The 19,914-nt window shown below is 38.8% G+C and overlaps 1 protein-coding gene across 1 annotated transcript; it reads right to left on the bottom strand.

The window, feature by feature from the left end:
* Nucleotides 1-3,473: 3,473 nt before the first annotated feature.
* LOC131796078 (EH domain-binding protein 1) lies at nt 3,474-19,887 on the bottom strand. The gene is made up of 23 exons (XM_059113727.2): nt 19,710-19,887; nt 18,496-18,553; nt 17,763-17,858; nt 17,223-17,279; nt 16,803-16,984; nt 15,209-15,351; nt 14,289-14,448; nt 14,118-14,166; nt 13,577-13,616; nt 12,905-13,022; nt 12,723-12,771; nt 11,072-12,277; nt 10,402-10,500; nt 9,649-10,134; nt 9,259-9,309; nt 8,369-9,008; nt 7,805-7,842; nt 7,287-7,340; nt 6,832-6,955; nt 6,369-6,465; nt 5,718-5,791; nt 5,511-5,625; nt 3,474-4,905 (listed from the first exon to the last, which is right to left on the bottom strand). The coding sequence occupies exons 1-23, from the start codon at nt 19,817-19,819 to the stop codon at nt 4,821-4,823; spliced, it is 4,131 nt and encodes a 1,376-aa protein (XP_058969710.2). The 5' UTR covers nt 19,820-19,887; the 3' UTR covers nt 3,474-4,820.
* Between the last annotated feature and the right edge of the window lie 27 nt (nt 19,888-19,914).

Below are 19,914 nucleotides of genomic sequence, written 5' to 3'. Positions count from 1 at the left end.
ATTTTCGTTCGGTTTTCGGGAGTAGTCGTTCACGATTGCTAAACTCTCGTCAGGTTTCATCATTGAATCGGTAAACTTGGTCAGTTGTCTTATACCCCATTCACACCAGCAAAACATGTTTTGTTAAACTGGTTTTCATTGAATGAAAATTATAAACAGAGAACTGAAAAACTTGATTTTCCATTGGATTCAAGTACTTGCTAACTTGCATTTCCAATGTGCTACATTCAAGTCAAAAATATTCGGCTAAATAGTTTCTATGAAGAAAAAAAAAATTAAACTGTGTTTAACAAAACAACTTTTAAACATGTTTAAGCTTCGGTGTGAATGGGGCATTAGTCACTTTTACCCGATCAGGACACAGCGATGAACTTCGTGAAACTGACTGATATGCTTTCCAAAAAGAGTATACAGAGCAAAATAACGTATGCGCAAGTAATGAATTCGCTTTTGAGATCAAAATACAATAGTTTGCGGCTAGTTTTCGGCGAGTTTAAGAATAAAACTTTGTAGTGCAAAAGATATTTTTCCCTCCGCCCTCTCTTCTCCTCCCCCAACCCCCGTCAAAGCACTGATTGTTTTGAAAGTTTTATGCTGATCTTCATGCTGAGATTGAAACCTGAGTGAATGAGCCCGCGGCTTTTCAGTCTAAAGAAAACAGGTGTGGCATCGGAAGTCATGGGTAACCTAGCCTTGAAAACGTAGCTTTCTGGAGCGTTCTATGGTTCACTCATAATCAAATACAACCTTTCATAATTGTTGGTCCTCTGACACAGATCTCATCGTTCTGACCTGGACTAAGAAGAGCGCCGGTGATTACATCAACAATTTGTAAGTACAGAACTTTACCAACGAGTGTCGACGATTTTTGAGAGGCGCTCGTTTCGAACCTTGGTCTGCAAGCAAGGTCTTATTCACACTGCTGTGTGAGCGGCTAAGCCCGCCAGAGGTCTGAGTAGGGTCCTAATACCAGATTCCTGGCATGCTTTTCACGAATTTCGACGCTGTTACTGTATCGTTAATGAGAGGTGGCTTCTCTTTGAGTGATGAGCTCCCTATTGCATGAAAAAAAAGTTCATCATCCTTCCCTTATTCAACAATTTATCATAAGAGTTAGCTTTTGTACAACCGTAATGATTCGATGTAGCGCCACGGGCGCTTCTTTACTTTTAGTAGTTGAAGGGAGGGCACTTATTCGAAACAGGGCGCTCTCCTCAACGCGACAAGGTGCTTATCTCTTTTTTGAAAATCAGCAGAATGTAAAACAAAGCTTTGATGCTTATTGGACTGAGGATCAAAAAGACTGGAAAACTCACTTATTGTCCGTGGGCCCTTCCTTGCTAGAACGACTTGCCGAGCAATTGTTGCAAAATTTTAAGACAGGATCTTTCGTTTTAGGAAACTGAGCACTAACAGCAACATAATAGTTGAGAGACTGAGACGAAGACCACTTTTTTGTCGTGAGGCTTCACGTGAGCAATTAAAGGAAGATGGACCACGGTTGATCTCAGTGTACAAGCACTCAGCAGTGCTATTACTGAAACAGAATAGGGGCGCTTATTGGAATAAGGGTGCTTACTCAATACGGGCGCTTATTAGAACAGGGGCACTTATTGGCAAACAGATTCAAAGGGGGCTCTCTTAGAGAGGGGGTGCTTATTGGAAAGAGGGCGCTAAATCAATTCATTAAGGTACCTTACATTCCAATTAGGGAGAAGTACACCAACATTTCCCGGATTTCTTTCTCCTTCAGGCCACAAATGTGTGGCAAGAACTTCTCTCATGCCAAAACCTTGTAGTGAAGATCAAAGTCACGCAGTTACCAGCTGTCTGGCGCGTCACGCCATTCAAGGAGTCATATCGTCTTCCTTTTAAGGGCTTGTTTGCATGAAGGTGGGGTACTCCGGGTAGGCCTAGCCGTGTGCTCGAAAAATAGCTTGCGTTTACGAACAATTTTTACAACCCAAGGATACCGGGGTGAGGTTGTTGGCGCGCTTGTAAATGTAACATGAACGCGACCCTGGCTAGGTGGGTTACCCTCCTTAAGACGTTTGCATGGCACATAGCGACCTTGGCTGATAGGGTTACCCTACCCGACAGACCGAGCCACCAGCCAGGGCAGGCTACTACATCTATGATGCAAACGTGATCAAGATATAATAAGAGATTTGATCAAGGATGGAGCTAAAAGAGGGAAAAACTAGCCATATCATTTTATCCTGTGGCGACAGATGTTATTTTAAATTGTGTTAATAACTCCATGTAATCAGGCAAAAATTTCGGTCTTTGTACCACCATCCAGATATTTGAGCAGAAAAAAAAATAGTGTGATATCAGGGACAGAGGCAAACCTATTGAGGGAGGCTCGCGATTCTCATCCCCAGATTCTAGCATCTCCACTTTGAAAAGCTCTGCAATGGCGAGCCAAACCTCGCTTAAATTACACAGCTGTCTAACATATAATACTCAAATCGTGCGCGTTTTCATACCTGATGTACTGCGTTTTATGTCTTCTATGGTCTGTAACTGAACAGAAACACGGCGTCGTGTAATCTCTCTGTTAACTATGGTTAAATTTTGAACTGGTCCAGGCGCACTAGTGACCATGTATAGAATTATCGTCTGTCGAAGAAACAATAGCTACAGGGCACAGTAATGTTTCTTTAGGGATTATGTAACGCTTATCTCAGTCTGTGCCTCCGAAGTCACGCGCTATTCAAATCTAAATATAAATGCAGAACGAAATAAGATTGTGAACCAACTTTTGGAGATACACATGGCCCGTTTTTCCTCTCGCTTTAATCGTTTTTCCGTTCTTGGTTTCTGCTCGTGCTTAATATATTGTTCGCTATTTAGTCTAGATGCACATCTGCTGATGTTCAATGGGGCCCAAAGAAATTCTCTATTTTTTTAATCATGCTTGGATGGATTTAGCGAAGGCAATACTTCTTGTCACGCAACACATTTTCTCATGTAGTTACGGTCACACAAATCATCGGAGTGTCTGAAGTTTATATTTCACAATATTCTGCGAGCATACGGTGGATATGAGGTGAGAGATAGCCAACGAGGATCGTAAGGGCCTATTTACACGGTACGACTTTGTCGCATGCGACAAGCTTACGACAGGCTTACGACACGAATTGTTTCGTGTAAATCAAACCTACAACTCGCTTACGACTCTTAAGTCATGTCGTAGGCCTGTCGTAAGCTTGTCGCATGCGACAAAGTCGTGCCGTGTAAATAGGCCTTAAGGCAGAGTTGGCTATAATCATCTCATATATATATAATTGCCCACCCTAATTCATAAGAGCTTTTTGTCTGATAGAACCACTTCCGTTTTTATTCGTCTTGCACTCTGGGAATAGCATTTCAAAAATAAAATAATGAAATTTCAAAACGCTCTTGGTTCCAATAGAGAACACGAGAGGACAAGTTAAAGAATAAGATAGACGGACAACGGAGAAAGTTACTTCGTTAAATTATGTCTCAATTTTCTTTTCTTTTTTCCCTTTCAATTGGAATAAAGATTAATGGGAAGGAATAGGATGTTCAACCAATATTTACTTACTTAATTTAAAATTATTTCACAAAAATAATATTTATCCTAGAAGATGACCATTCTTAGTTGTTGAAACCATCAGTTCTTTAACTGCACCTCCTTGATTTAACCCTTTACAGTCTATCATTACTATATAAATACTCCAAACTGTTTTCTACACAATTCGCATGGTAATGACAAAGAGAATTATTTTAAAAATCAAAAGCTACTTAAGTTAGCGACCACTAGATTTATTCTCATGACATTTAAGAAAGATTCAGTGGTTATGTAAGGAAAACTTAGATGCTATTAACTCTTTGGGGTTTAAGGGTCAATAAAACTCCCGAGTGCCTTTGAAGCCTGAGGTGTCAAAATTTTGCAACGCAATATTCATTTTTAGAAACAGATAGAAAATTTTCTAAATAATGGTGCTATAAAAATAATACTGGAAAATTAAACCTAAATTTAACGCCGTCTTCGGCAATATATTCATCTTAAACAAATTTTGAGGAAAAAACAATTATGACACAAAAGTGCAGCAATCACTGACACAACCATTCAATATTAAGCAAGCAGGTGTAGTGTAACCGAACAAAAAAACAAGAAAAGAGCAGTTAACCTTTGAAGCAGTAATTCTGCCTGAGTACTACACCTTCCGGCTAACTGCCTTCTTTTAACTGTTTTGCAGCAAAAGACCCGCCCGAGATGTCACCATTTAAAAACTCTCGTTATTAGTATCTATAAACATATCTTCAGTGTGATCAGTGTGATCCTACAACCTCTGCGTCATTGGAAGTCATTATTGGAGTCAAGTAAAGAGTTGTTGTCAGATTGTAGTGAATAATTGTTGTTCGACTGACAATGACTATTCCCTTGACTCTGGTGATCACTTCCGCTCAGGTTGTCGAAATGTCAGTCATCACTACCGACAACAGTCCTCCTCAGGACTACACCCACACGGACGATCAGACTTCACTATCACATCTTACCACCGGCTTCAAACCATTAACTATACATCTTCATTGTCTTTGATTAGCTGTTTCGCTTTCCATTTAAATATTTACGTGTAAATAACAACCAGACAAACGGTTCGGTTAGCTTTTCACAATTAGAGTACCAGATACTTGGGGATAACCTTTAAGATCTCGACCTAACTCGAGCAAATTTTTACAGAATTTGTTCTGTTGTTCTCTTTAATACACCTTTCTCAAGCCACTTTGGGGGATGATTGAAATCACGTTTCATAAGCCAAGGAAACTGAAATAAACATGATTTATTCCTACTGGAGAACACATTCATTCTTGTCCTTTGAAAGCCTGGCACTAGCAATCACTTTTTGCACATGGAGTGCATCCTGCTCAGCCCTGCGAAGAATTGCAACAAAGAAACGCACTGAATTATAATCAATTCAAAACGTTTATCATCGTTATAGCGTGCACAAGGCAGTTGCGTATAGTCTCCCCAGCTATACAGCTTACCGTTCTTGTAATAGGAAGCATTCAGCTACATGTATGCTACACACAAATCTGCGCGGTAGTCTCCCGAGTTTAAGTGTAAAACTTTCGAAACAAACTCTCCTTCAACAGGGCATGAAGTATCTCTTGCATACCACAGTTTGCATACCTGCTGAAATTTAGCTGCACGCTGTTGTACTTCGTTCGGAAAAATGCATTTTGTGTACTTGTTGGTTTAAAGTAACTTCAACATGCGAGCTAGGCGCTCCTCAGAGATAGTCTGTTTGAGTTTGCGACATAGCGTTTCAATAGGTGAAGGATTTGAGGCTTTCCATCTTTTTTTTAATTACTGCTAAGTTAGTTGAATCATATGGTTGCTGTGGACTCGTAGACCTAAGAACACATCACAATGACTCGGCTAGGACTCGAACCCAGACTTCTCAGTAACTGTAAGCCCAGTCCGCAAGCGCTAGGTAGGTGACTTAACTTTATACAAATCCCAACTTAATACTCACTGATAAAGCTGCGAGTCTTCAAACTGCACCAATTGATCCCTCTTGTTGACAACTGACACCAGCTGATCAATTAATTTTGTTTCACGATCTTTTTGCTCCTCGGTCTTTTGCCAATCTAAGAAGCAAACAGTTCAATCCGTGTAACTTTACAATGCAAAACAAGTTCACAGGCTGCATATGTCTTCCAAAAATTATTCTTGCAGTTACCTTCCAATTCCAAAATGGCTCGCAGTTCTCGTTGTAGCATGTCCTTACTCCTTTCCAGGTCCTCTTCGTTCTTCCTATTGTTAGGGAGACATAACAAAACAACTTCATATAACCTCACTCATTCTAAAAAGCTTCAAATGATTGGGACCGTACCGGTGTTGTTTTATTACGTAAAACTTTCACATCACTCTCAACCAACGAGTGATAAGTAAATTCAATCACCCCTGGGTCTTGCGCGGTTTCCCGCGCTTTAGGCTGGTTACATGCGTTAGCATTGAGTTCTAATAGGCTCCTGATGATTTTTTCCTTTTTTCTGATTGGCTGCTCGTATCATTCTGATATTAGTTTTCGATACTTTGTCGTCATGCGCCCTGTCTCGAACCAACGGTCACCAATAACGCACGAAAAAGCTTCACCACTTGGCGCTTAAAACAAAGACACAAAAAACTGAAAGCCGAAAGACAGCGAATATCAAGTATGAAGCAAACTATGAGAATATGTGCCTGGAAGGCGTAATTTGTCCCTCCGGCGACTCGCATTCGTCGCTTTAAGGCTTTGAACGGTCCTTGCGAAAATTGTAGAGTTTAACCAGAGTGCACATTGGGCATGTTTATAACTTGAAGTTAAATAAATAAAATGTAATGTACTTACAGTAAATTCAGTTCACCTTGTCTTCTGACCAGCTCGTTTTTCTTGTTAACCAGTAAGAACCATTCCTGCATAAGTTTTTCTCGTTCATCTTCACAACCTGTATAATATATTCCAGAGAACATGCCTGACTAACGCTATGCTAGCTCTTGTTCCGTTCCCCTGGCTCATAAGAATCCCTGTATTTTCAATCATCTTTTGACTGGAGCCCTCTTTCACTTTGTTTCATTTAACTGGCACTGAGCAAACAGGTTTGATTACGTTCTGATTGCCTTACCAAACTGGAGGCTTACAAGAGAGGGGTGGGTGGGGACTTATTTTAAACTTGACGAACTATACGGGGTGCTTATCACAGTGTTAACGGTAAGCTTAAGTCTTCGTTTCACTGATTTACAGAAACTCTTCTTCGTGCTAATTGAGTAACAGATAGAGAGGTAAACACAACGCATACAACGCTTTATATTACCTTTAGTCTGCATCGCCCGACGAAGCTCAATTTCCAGTTTTTCTCCAACTTTGTCCAAAGCTTTTTGTTGTTCTTCGAGCATTTCCAGTTCTTCGCGGACGTAGTCAGACGCGTCTTGAAGATCCTACAATATCAGTTAAGAGTGCCTGGTTTAACTCTGATCGCCTTATTGTTACTCACATCATGACAAAGCTCTTTTTTAAATACAGTGTATGCTGCGCGAAAAAATTTGCACTGACACTTTCTTTTGTTTCCCACCAAAATCATACTCAAAAAAAGGGAAAAAAAAAACAATCCCCATTTGAAATAAGACCAAAATTTGCTGTCTATTTTATAAGCCAGCAAGCCGGGAAGAGTAGATCTACTTACCAGATCTGGAGAGTTAGACTCTAAAGGTTAATTTCGATTTTGCAGACATAATAAATTTTAACAGACTGAAAACGACGAAAACACACCTGTGAGGGTTCCCCTGATTCCCGTCCTTCATCATCTATTATGGCAACTCCATCCTAAAGAAGAAAAACAACTAAAAGTTATGTATGTCCGTAACGAAAAAAAAGGCAGTAATGAAAGACACATCCTTAAATAATGATAACAATTGGGTCCAGCAAACAGTTCAGCAAATTCCAACAAAAAACCCAAAGAAAGAATTCTGTGAATTGGAATATGGAACACTTTTCGATTATGGTGTCGTTCAACCAACACCAAAGTAATCACATCAGCCAATCAGAACAAAGGGAAATATCACAGAGCCAATCAGAGCCCAGAGTAAAATCACACAAATCCCTCGAAGCACGGGAAAACGCGAGCGACCATGCTGCAATTTTTTTAAGTTTTGAATTCGATTAGTTTCGAAAGCGGCGCGGGTTTCCTGAACCAACGAATCACTGAGCGAAAAAAGTAAAACCAAAGTAATTCTGGATAACTTTCAACTCTAAATGAAAAATTTCTCTATTGTATGGCTCTGAGTTACCTTGGACGAATCGTCTTTTGTATCATTATCTTGAACACCTTGGAAAGAAAGAAAAATAAATCTATCTCACCCGAGTGGGTTCTACGAGAGTTAAAGATATTCCGCCAGTACAATGTTAATCGTACCTCGATGGTAAGGAAAAGAGAAAGCAAAAGAAAAATGCACAGTTCAAGCTCCGTCATCGAGAAACGAATTAATCCTTTAACCTCGATCTAAAAGGGTTTGATATCTAATTTCTCTTTCCATTATCATCCCTGAAACAAAATAAGGTCGTGAGAAAAACGAAAATAATCCACAATTTAAGCACCTGATTGTAAAACAAATTCTCCTTGTCAGTACCATGGGTAATGTAAAGGGAGAGTGTGGAGAAAATGAATATTTATATTCGGGTGTAAGGGTTAATAACCATGGACGAACAACAAAGGAAAAACTTTCATATCTGCTACCATCCCTTATTACTTTAGACACAAAAAAATAACAAGAATTACACTTTTCTACAACGAGTGAAGCTATTCTGCTAATATCAGGGGGTTCATTCTCTCATTCTGGGGTTCATTCTCTCACCTTGTTGTGTCCCTATATTTTCTTGCTTGTCACCTTGCTGTGCTTGATCCGATGGCACCTCAAAAGCCTCAAAGTTCATTTTTCTACTCTTAACATAAGCATGCAGACCTGCGTTGGCTCCACGTGCTTTGGGGCGCGGAGGCGGCGTAGGATCAGGAATATTTTTCACCCCATTCATCGCACTATGTTTGGATGATTTACCGTGTGAAATTTTTCTTGATCCTTCCTGCGAAGGCTTGGGACTTTGTGCACGCAAAGAGTTTTTGTCTTGACCAGAATTATCAGAATTACTAGATTTTCTGTCCTTCTTTCCTTGATTCAAAACTTGTCTAATTCGCTGCAGTTCGTCGCTTTCTTTAAATTCATTCTTGGGAGGCGGTGATAATTTTCGTCTGTTCTCATCATTTTCTTTATCCTTCAGTTTCAGCGGACGGTGTTGTAAGTTCTTGTTCCCAGCCGTCTTCTGATCGCCACTAGTGCTGTCAGTATTAGTTCCCCCAGTGCTACTTTCCTGATTTGTTTGTTCACTTATCGTTTGTTGCGGTGAAGAAGGCTGTTTTTGTGCCCTCTCTTTATCAACGGCATTTTGGACCATTTTTTGTGCTTTCTCTGTGGCCTTTTTTCGTCTTAAAAGCTCCTCCTGCAATCAAGCGAAATACTATGGCTTTATACACAGTCTGTTATAAACCATTAAAAATTTTCCTTTTATAACTCTCGAATGAAGGGTAAATAACGAAATAGAGAAAAGAAATCAAGGAAGAGTCAGAGCTCTAGAGGAGTTAAACTTCCAAGCGTTTACAATTTCATCAAGGAGTGACCTCCGGTGAAGTTAATCATTTTTTTTAAAGTTTTCTTTTGACTTCAGCTCACGAATCAACAGATCGACAAACCTTTCTTTGTCTCAGATTCTCCTTTTTTCTCAAAGCCTCCTCGTCATCAACCTTGCAATGACAGATAAGAATTAGTTTTTACTCTTAACTTTCTCCTTGAAAAAAAAAATTAATACAATGTATAGCAAACAGGTGTTGCGAATGATCTAACATCAGCTGGAGGGTTTAACCTTAGAACATTAAATTACCAGGGCTAACTTAAAAGGAAATAAATTAAAGCTTGACAAGAGAGAGAAAAAGTAGCTATTTGGTTTTTCACTTGATACAAAGTAAACAACAAAAACAGCAAAGAATTATGCCAATTAACCACTGGTAACGTGGCAAACATATTGAACCAAGCCCGACACCAAGCTATCACCAAAAACAGCCATTCATAAGCCATCTTGTTACCATTTCCTTCCCTTGTGGACCACCTTCGCGCTCATCTGAATTAGCGGTTGCTTTATCAGCGGTTGCTTTATCAGCGGTTGGTCCTTTAGAAGCTTTGGCGATTTCTGCCACTCGTTCCCTAGGTAACGCACCGCTAGCGCCAGCCTTCTTCCGCGCGTCCATCAGTACTTGGCGCGCAAGAAGTTTTATATCCGCCTGATTAGCTGCGTCGGTGGTGGAATTTTTGGGTGCTGCTTTTGGAGATGCCCCACAACTGCTTTCAGATTTCTCATGTGTGTCTCCTGTGCTAGAAACTGCTGGTCTTTCATTATCACCAGCAGCGTCTCCGTCCGTTTGCTCACTTTTCCATTCGTCAAAAGAAGGGATGAGGGGTGGTCGCCTCGGAGGAGCAGGGGCGGCCCTCTTTGGAGCCCTTTTCGCGGGGGATGCATTAGGAGATGTTTGCTGTTCACCGCTTGTTTCTGTCGGCCGCGACCGACGTTGTCTCTGAAAGAAATGGTTAGATTAATAGTCACTCATTTATCGTGATCTTATCTAAACTCTCACTTAAGGACGTGTACACAAAATATGGCGATTTAACTATGACCTAAGATCTGTTATACCCTAATGAGAAAACTTCTTTCTTTCTTCCTATTTCAGTTTTTCAATTAAAGATTGTTTGAAACCAAGAGTAACAGTTCATGGAGTGGTCCTCAAGCTCATAATACATGGAGTCTACACTTTCCTTTACATTAATAACAACTCAACACTCACAGCGGGAGTAACCTCTGTGGGAAGTCTCGCTGTCCAGGGATCATCAGATGAACGTACTGCCGGTGGGGGTGGGGCACGCCTTTTCTTTGCACTTGTCTCCTGCAATACAGAAATACATTGATCTCATGAGTGATTCTCCTTACTGTCTTGTGATTTTAATTCGGTAATAATCCTCTAATTTATATTTTTCTTTATTCTCATCACTAATCTTCTTGTTATTGAACTGATGTTGTAAGGAGAAATTCTGTCTGGGTCAGTCATGGGAGTTAGAGGGTTGAAACTGAAAGCAATTAATTGATTACAGACCTCTTCACTGATGTTTTGTTAACATCTCCATTAATTCTAAGTAGATGCAAGAGGAAAATAGAAAACTTTCTCCAGTCCTCAACACATGCGACTATTTTACATAATTTAAACAATGCCGTTACTGTAAGCACGGCCCCTCACCTCTCTAACTTTTCCACCCTTAAAAGTGACTAGAAGTTCATTTCTCCTTACATTGTCACCCCTAAATCAAACATTAACGTCACGAGAAGAAAGAAATGATCACCAACAATGATCACCCTTGATTGTAACACAAATTTTCCTTGTGGTATCATAAGAAATGTGTAGAGAACAGTAAGAAGAATATGCATGAAGATGTTAGGCTGTGTAGGGTTAACGTCCTTACCGCCGGTTTAAGCGCAGCAGACGGAGAACTCGTCCCAGACTGGGCAACTCTGTTCACGTTGGTTTTCCTTTCCGTGCTAGACTTTCTTGTTGAATTACCTTGCACGGCAGTCTTGTTATCATTCAAACTTTCATCATCATTATCATCATCTTCAAAAGGATTATAACTCTTTGTTGTCGAGTTTAACACAGTATCCTTAGTCTCTTTCTTTTCTTTGGGTTTAGTTCTTTGTGAGCTTTCATCAGTAGCATTCGACTTATCGTCAGCGCCTTCTTCGAACGGATTATAATGATGGGGATAAGACACTTGTCTTTTAATTACACCGGATGTTTTCTTCTTGGCGTTTTTATTAGTTTCTGTTGCGTCTTCTTCATTGTCATCATCGTCAAATGGATTATAACCTGGCTTGTTGTCCTTCTCTGCCGAGCTATCAGCTGCAACATCATCGTCGTCATCGTCAAAAGGGTTGTAACCTTTGCTGGGCTTCGTGGATTTTGTACTTGGATCGGTTTTGTTATTTTCCTTTACATCTTCGTTATCGTCCTCATCGAAAGGATTATACGGCTTTGATTCAGTATTTTCCTTCTTATTTACATTATCGTCAGTCTTCAAACTCGTATCGTCTTCGGTATCAGTCTGATGAATTCTTGGGGGTTTAGGAGGTGGTTTCACATCACTCGTTACAAGAATATCTTTCTTCTTGTCTTCATTTTCCTCCGCGGAATTTTTCCTATCTACGCTTGCATCCGAAGAAGCCGTCCCAATGTTTTGCTTGCTAATTGTTTCGCTCCCATTAACTTCACTTGAACTGCTGGCAGAAGGATTCGTCGACAAATCGGACGTGGCAGCTTCATCGTCCCCCTCTTGATCGTCCAAAAAAGGGTTGCTCCCTTCCTTGCTGTCCTTGGAGGCGGCCACCTTGCTGTCTCCAACGCTATCATTGTCTTCTACAGCAGCATCATCCTGTTCTGTGGGTTCCTCTGTGGAGGTAACCGTCATTTGTGGTGGGACGGGTAATCTTCGCGGTCTGGGCGACGTCTCCAGACTGAGTGGGCTCGGAGGGAGCGGTTGTCGCGTCCGACCGAAGTGATTCTTGATTTGATAAACATATGTCATCACACATAGCTTGTCCGGAACGGTTGTGAACATCATCTGGGTGGGGTCCAGAAGACGTGGAATACCCAGCTTCTCAAAAGCAGTAAAAGCCTAAATGATTGGAAAAAAAATTAATATGAGATGAATTAATTGTGCAAAGATTAGTGAAGCTGAACGATCAGCCGATAAAAAAAGTCAAGAGAGATAATTGTAAAATTCATAAAGTTTAAAAATCAGTTCCAAAAATCGGGGTTGAAATGTTCATTCTAACATGTTATTTCGTGAAGACGTGTAAATGGCTTTAACGGCCGATCCTGCAGTTTGATCGTTTAAAAGAGAGAACTCCTCAAGTTGGCAAAATATTCATAACTACTACCGATAACAGTCCTTTTTACGACAACCCTCATCCTTCGGCTCAAACTGCACGATCAGTCAGATAATTCTATAGTGTTTTAACTCAGATAACCGCTCACCTTAACAACACCACGTTACAACTGGCGAAACCTACAAAATAGCATGCTACTAATATGGTGAAATATCAAAAACAAGTCCTTACCAACTTGTTGTTTTCTTTAATGTTCGTTGCATCAAGTGAGGAAAATTCACTACAGAAAAGCAATAAAAAAACAGCAGATGTATCACAAATACTCCAAGAAAAAGAGAACCATTGTGTACTCTGAAGTAACATGTATTAAGAAGCACATTCAGATACGAAGATGCACGACAATCACCACTCACATTTTATCCGGATGGAAGCTGTGTAGAATTGCACAAAATGCAAGTCCGTCTCTCCAACTGGTTGTCATATCCTTAACTTTCACTCCACGGTAGCCTTTAGTACATGTTCGTGCCCATTCTACAAGACAAATAACTACATTTTCATCACAGGTAATATACATTACGCAAATGATAAAGCTTTCAGTGAATGCCACAATGACCCACCCGCCGGACTTCCCATCAGGAGTGCTTCATTGGTAAAGTATTCTTATTGGAGAAGAAAGAGAACGGGACTAAAGTTTGGAAGGAGGGGGAGGTCAAGGGAGGGGAGGGGGGGGGGGTCAAGGAAAGAAGGGTCAGTTGAAGGGGTGAAGGGAAGGGGGGTCATGAGTGAGGGGGTCGAGTAAGGGGATGGGGTGAGGGCGGGAAGGGAAATTAAGGGAGGGGGAGGTCAAGGGTGGTTTACACGGGCATTGCCTTATGCTCGTGTCAAGTTTACTTTCCTACTTTGCTTGCTTTGTTTTCCTCTCTTTCCCCCACACAACATTCCACACATTGGTTTGTCAATGTTGTGTTGACAAGTGCCTAGAGGCGGGTTGCTGCTTGGTTGCCAAGGTGACCTCCTTATGTATTGTTGAGCCAGGAAGGGAGTTAAAAGTTGTTGAAGTGATCAGGGGACAATGCACCACTTACTTATCAGCTCAGATTCCATCTTACTCTTGTCCTTAGTATCCTGAAATAAATGTACATACAGTACTGATCAGATATGCGTTGAGTACACACACAAATTGTATAAGCACATATGCACACAGAGTTGCGCATACATATACATATACACGTGCGTATATACGCATAATTTTATACATGCGCATGTGATGTGTCTTTCATATTTGATGCCAAAAGAATCCTTTGTGTTACATTGCTGTGTAAAAGAAAGAACTTTTGTGTCTGAAGAAGTGACAAATCGTGAAAGGAAAACTTACATACTGGAAAAAGCTATCATGTTACACACACACTCACACACGTCTCATCTTATTAATTAGCAAAGACGTGCATAATGTATGTAATAAAAGACTGGAAGGTACAAAAAAATATGCATATGTACACATGTGATACTCAAATAACGCACTTTGATAATCTGTCACCATGGGACATGCACACTTGTTGTTTACAGCATGGACTGGGCTCAGACTTGAATACTTCTGTACAAGATGATAAGGGGATTCAACATTACCTGGCCACCATCAGAAGTGTCTGCAGATGCATCTGAGTCAGTGCTTGACCTTAAATCAAACATTTGATTTTTAGTTTAGGGCAAAAAAGGTATTCTTAAAAGCATACATGTAATATACTACCATGCATGTAGAAGAGGAGTACCTTGACTTCATCATACTTTTCCTCTCACCTTTTCATACCTTCTGCTTTCAGAAGGTCATTAACTAGAGTCTTAGGGTTTTCTCCCAAAGATGATTTGGATCTTATTCTGCCACGTTTCTTGCCAAGGACTGGAGATGCTGTTGGTGATCTGCTTCTGGCAAATTCTGTCTCTTGCAGGCTGGTTACAGCTTTGGAAGAGAATTCATTGTTTGTGAGAAACAAACAAATTGGTATTGTTTTTTTTCCTCCAAATGTTGTTTTTATTCTAATATGGCAATAGATTGACTTCCAAAGAATCTTGTTTTTGATGAACAGGATGATTAGGTATGTTAATCTTAAGTTAAAATATCTGCATTAAACTGTGAATATGAGACTTTGTGCTATTTTTCTGCAGTGCTGATTTAATCCTTTAAACCTTAGAGTGACCAGCATGTACATGCAATTTCTCCTTACAGTAATATAGCTTAATTATTCATTACAGTCATGAGAATACAGCAAATGATTGCCAACCCATGAGGCTTTGATTGTAACATGTGAATGAATTCTCCTCATCAATAGCAAAGGAAATGTAGAGAGAAGAATAGGAGAATATGGATACTGATGCTTGTGTGTAAAGGGTTAAGGTGCATACAAAAACTAAGTTGAATCAGAGTTCATTTTTGCCATTTGCCTTTGCTGTACAATACAATGAAGTTTTTGCTGATTGAATTAAATAAACCCGTCAAATTCTCGTGAATGGTTTCAACAACAAAATGAATTTACAAGAAATTCAAAAGCACCTGCAGGATTATGCTAAAACAACCATTTGCCTCAGGCTCAGCAAATATTGTCAAGTAATCCCCTTGGCTTCATCTTAGGGGTTATTCAACAATATTCACTTTGCAATCAGCGAATAATTGTTAAAGAATCATTCTGTAAATCAACACTTTGTTATTTTAGTAATGGTACCTTGTACTTTCATATTGCCCTGTGAAATGTTTCGTCTATGAAACCTTGGGGATGGTGCCATTTCCATGTCATCATCATTATCATCAAAGTAATAAGAGTCATTCAAGCTCATCATACTACCAATACTGATCATATCATCATCACTATTGCCAAAATAAAAGTTAAAAAAAAAAAAAGAACAACTTTAGGTAGCAATTACAGCAGAAATCTTACAAACTATTTATAGTTAATAACTCTACTTTCTTTAAAAGGAATTTTGAGTTTTGAAGGAAGGCTCTGAGTCTCACAAAACAGCAGGCAGGTAAAAAAACAGGTAATTTTAGGAACACCACTTAACAACACCTGTATGTCCAAATTTAGAATTAGGTACAGTTTTAACAATTAATCATCCTAATGTGACCCAAGGAATTACAGTCAACTCCCCAACTGACAAACTCATACACACCACCTTGCACACACCAGCACACATACATGTACATACAGCCTAATAATCAAAATTGTGCATAAAGAAACTACTGTCTTAAAGAATCCTTTGAATCCTCTTCTACTGAACTTACAGTCAAAGAAGGCAGTTATTTGATTATTGCCTCGTGTGCTTGTCCATAATATTTAGAGCACATTGAAATTAGAGCCATAACCAATCCACACAACCATCATCATGTTAAAGTCAGCCTTGTAGCCCACAACCACACACCCCTTTTTCCTCAACAGGAATCATCTACACTTGATACATGTAAATTCTAATCCAATTCATTTCCAGATACATTTTGTTACAATGCTGCTAATATGGTTTTATCAGAATTTATCATCCAAATAGCAATCATCTTTTGGCCTTTGTCTCAATATACTTCTTCCATTAAGTTAAAATCTTTTTCTTGCACACTATTTTTGGTTTACAGTCAAGTTGCTTGAAACCTGAGTCATGTTGCCTGAAATTATAGTTATGTTGCCCAGAAAAAAAAAGTCAAGACACCCAAAGAAACAAATACTGAAAAGATCAGAATTTCAGACTGTAAATAGGCAATAAAGTTGACAAATTTTTATCACTAAAGTGCTCTTTGTTTCTGACTACACCATGAAGATTCTAAAAGCATTGTTTGTTCCTAACAACAAAGGGAAATGTTGTTCATTTCCAACAACAAAATGAAGTCTTTTTCCTTTGGCATGTAATCATTTCTTACTCACTGACATCTTGTAAGCTTGAGAAAATGTTTCATGGTTTGTAACATCACCATGAAGACTTTGACTACAAAGAAATTGATTGTATGATCGGAATTGAAATATGTTTCAGTAACGATTCTAAAAGTGTTATTCATTTCTAACAATAAAGGGAAGTGTTGTCCGTTTCTAACAAAAAAATGAAGCATTGTTGACTTTATTGCCTATTTATGGTCAGAAATTCTGATATTTTAGTATTTGTTTCTTAAGGAAACTTGACTTTTTTTTTCTGGGCAACATAACTAAAATTTCGGGCAACATGACTCAGGTTTTGGGTGATGTGACTTCGGGTAAGATGACTCTCAGGCGATTTGACCAGTTACCATGTTTTCTAGCACAATCATAACACTCTCAGTCTTTTCATGTTGTTACTTACGTAGCCATCCCCTCCTTGATCAATACACAGGTCAGGTTCAATTCAAGGGAAGCTGACACTAACTTCTTACTGGCAACTTTCAGGGTAAGTGTGACATCAAAGGTGTGGCTTTCCACACTGGCATAATCAACCATGTTGATAGCACCTGTAGCTATGGGCTTTCTTCTTCCATTCTGGGCTTCCTGTGGTGGGAGAAAAAAAACAGATAAAAGAAGACAAACTAAGTAAAAACAAAAGTTTGACTCTTAGGAGTAATAATAAAAGTAATTTAGCATTCTGCCTGGCATCTCCTTAGTTACATTGAGTAAAGCTAAGTTACTGAGGTATGGAATGCAATTATGCTATGAAGCCTGAACACATTACAACCAGCTGAATGTTCTCTAGTTACTGACAATAATTACTATAATATTCAAAACTTACATCTTCAATGACAAAAGTCCACTCCTTGTCCTCAAACTCACTATCTGGTTTGGGGTCCTTGATTTAAGAAAAAGTGGCATGAATAAAAGGTTTACATGTAGTTTTGAGATACATTGGGTTTTTGTATGTTGTCCAATCAATTGTGCATTAAAACAGAAATTCAATTTTTAGCTGTTTCAGAATGACTAGCAAACTACATGTATGTATGGTAATTACACACGTGAGCCCCTCTACTATCAGCAAAAATAATATACAAAATACTTTCTTGGAAAATATGCCCCACACCCATAAAGAGGGTTCCTACATCAGCACTGATTCTTCAGCCCCCCTGCACTGGAAATAAGCTCTGTTTTCCATGTAACATATTACATGCATCACAGTACTTTCATGTAACTAATACAGGATAAGTATCAGACCTGGCCCAGCCTAGCCCAAGAGTATACAGTAATACATATTACAAAAACCTCGACTGAACTATCTGATTTTTTATTAGCAGAATAGCATGTACATATCTTTAGCTAAAAACTACCTAACATGTACCTTGTAAAGAGTAACGTTGATTTCAACAGGTTCTGGCTCTGGCCAAACAATGATCCCTCGGAAAGGGTTGCTGATTCCTGGTTGCCATGACATTGGCTGCACAGTTTAAATAATCAAGTAAAGTCAATGTCTTATTATTCAGTTTCATCTTAGATTAATCATTGTCCAACCATAAGAATGGCATCTTAATCAAATTTGTAACAAATTCTTGAATGTGATCAGTTAACAACAATGGGACAAGAATCGTCATGACAATCATTGTGACCCCTTGATAGAGGCGATTGCTGAATACAGGTGAAATAGAAAATACTAAGGGAGAACAAATTTCAAGACTATGACAACTGACCACTTAATACAGGGTGACTGCTTAACCCTAAATAACTCCCTGAAGTGATTAACATGTAACTTCTCCCTATAATATCCATGTCGTATTCAGTAAACAGGTGACGAGAACACTCAAACTTATCAGGTGGAAGTTATCTTGATCTCACACCAAATTCTCTTAACTTATTAACATGAAATTTCTAGCTAAAAAGGGAGAATCAAAAATCAGATCTCAGGATTTAAAGGGTTAATACAGTGCCCCTTAATACAGGTTTGACTGCATTTGCTTTCAATAGTATCCATCACAAAGACACTAGACTGTATGCAGTTCAATTGTTAGTGAAAGTCCCAATTACAGAGCAAATGCAACATTATTTTCAAAAATTAAAGTATTCAAAGAAAAATTCACCTTGGAAAGTTTTCTTCTTTTTCTTCTTGTCCACACAACAACAAGTTTGTTTGGCTGCCTATAATAATTTTTAAAGAGGTTAGATGAGAAGACTCATGCTTTATAACATTAAACTAAGATAATTTTAATTTTTAATTACATGTGGCAATAATAATAATCATGATGATTTTCTTAAAAAATTGAAAACTTGCAATCAATATGTTAAGGTTTAATTTTATCATTGATGTGCAAATTCCTGTTCCTTTGTTTCTGGTTATAGTGATGTACAGTTTGTCTCAAGAACAGGAAGAGCACCATCTAAATTAAAACCATGGATGATTCATGTATTTCTCTAAGTGGCTTACAAAATTCCTCAGAGTCCAAAAGGTTAAATATCAGCGGCTTCAAACTCAAAATAAATAAGCAGAATCTTGTATATATGAACATTAACCTTCCACCTTGAAGATCAAACTATTTATAGCTATTTTTTGGTCAGGATTTCCAAAGTTCATAATAATTAACATTAAATAACGAAATCCATTTTCAGATATTCATTAGTGTCTACAATTTGCACTCCATTGACAAATGAGTGAATGGTATTGACTCAACACTTGAATAATTGCTTTCTCAGATATAAACATAGTTTAGGTCAAACAATACAAAATGGTCATAATTTTTTTGTTCAGGTGAAAATTAAAGAAAATGAATTCTTTGTTGCTTCATCGAAAGCACATGATTTTTTTTCTAGCTCTTAATTTGCTTTTATTTTCTTATGTTTAACTGAATTCAACTTGGAGACCCATGCATGTCTGAGGTTTCTCGCGTTGCAAATCACGTAGGAGCACTACATACATGCGACCACGAAAGAAAAAAATTTTGTTACAAATATCAAATTCGACGATTAAAAGCCAAGAAAAAGAATGATTTTCTAGGAAACAAAGATAACGACAAGAGAGACTGAAAATCACGTGAAAGCTCGTTTCATTTTCTTTTCAAAAACGGAAGGAATTGTGATGTATATACACCGTTGGGTGCTTCGATTTTTTTTCTATCCTGATGAACGTTTCAGTAAAACTGTTGATACCATGGTGAACGCGAAAACATGGCAATTTTAACATGTAGTGATGAGGTATTTTCTGGAATTAACATGGATAGTCACGTTGGGGCGTATACTGAAATGTGGACATAAACATACGTACGATGGACCGGCTAAAGGTTTTGAATCTGGTTCTTACCATTTTCCACCTCGAACACATTCAACAGTCAAAGACTGATATGAAGCTGTGAACTGGAACTTTGACGCCTTTTTCCCTACACGTTGCAAACGCTTCCAAACCGAACTCATCTTCCATGTACTCGGCAGATGTGCTTCGCTATCACCCACAATAAGCGCTTTCTACCTTCACCCACCATTGTTGATAACTAATGCAGCTTTGCTAC

Source organism: Pocillopora verrucosa, chromosome 4, assembly GCF_036669915.1.
Source record: "Pocillopora verrucosa isolate sample1 chromosome 4, ASM3666991v2, whole genome shotgun sequence".
In the NCBI taxonomy this organism is placed as follows: Eukaryota; Metazoa; Cnidaria; class Anthozoa; order Scleractinia; family Pocilloporidae; genus Pocillopora; species Pocillopora verrucosa.
This window is presented reverse-complemented; position numbering and strand designations above follow the sequence as displayed.

What these genes read in the sequence shown, in the direction of transcription:
- LOC131796078 (XM_059113727.2), bottom strand. Translation starts at nt 19,819, where the DNA reads ATGAGTTCGGTTTGGAAGCGTTTGCAACGTGTAGGGAAAAAGGCGTCA. An exon ending in TTAAAGAAAACAACAAGTTG is followed by an intron (nt 12,278 to 12,722) that starts GTAAGGACTTGT and finishes CCAATCATTTAG; the next exon opens with GCTTTTACTGCTTTTGAGAA. An exon ending in TCGGGCGATGCAGACTAAAG is followed by an intron (nt 6,466 to 6,831) that starts GTAATATAAAGC and finishes TATATTATACAG; the next exon opens with GTTGTGAAGATGAACGAGAA.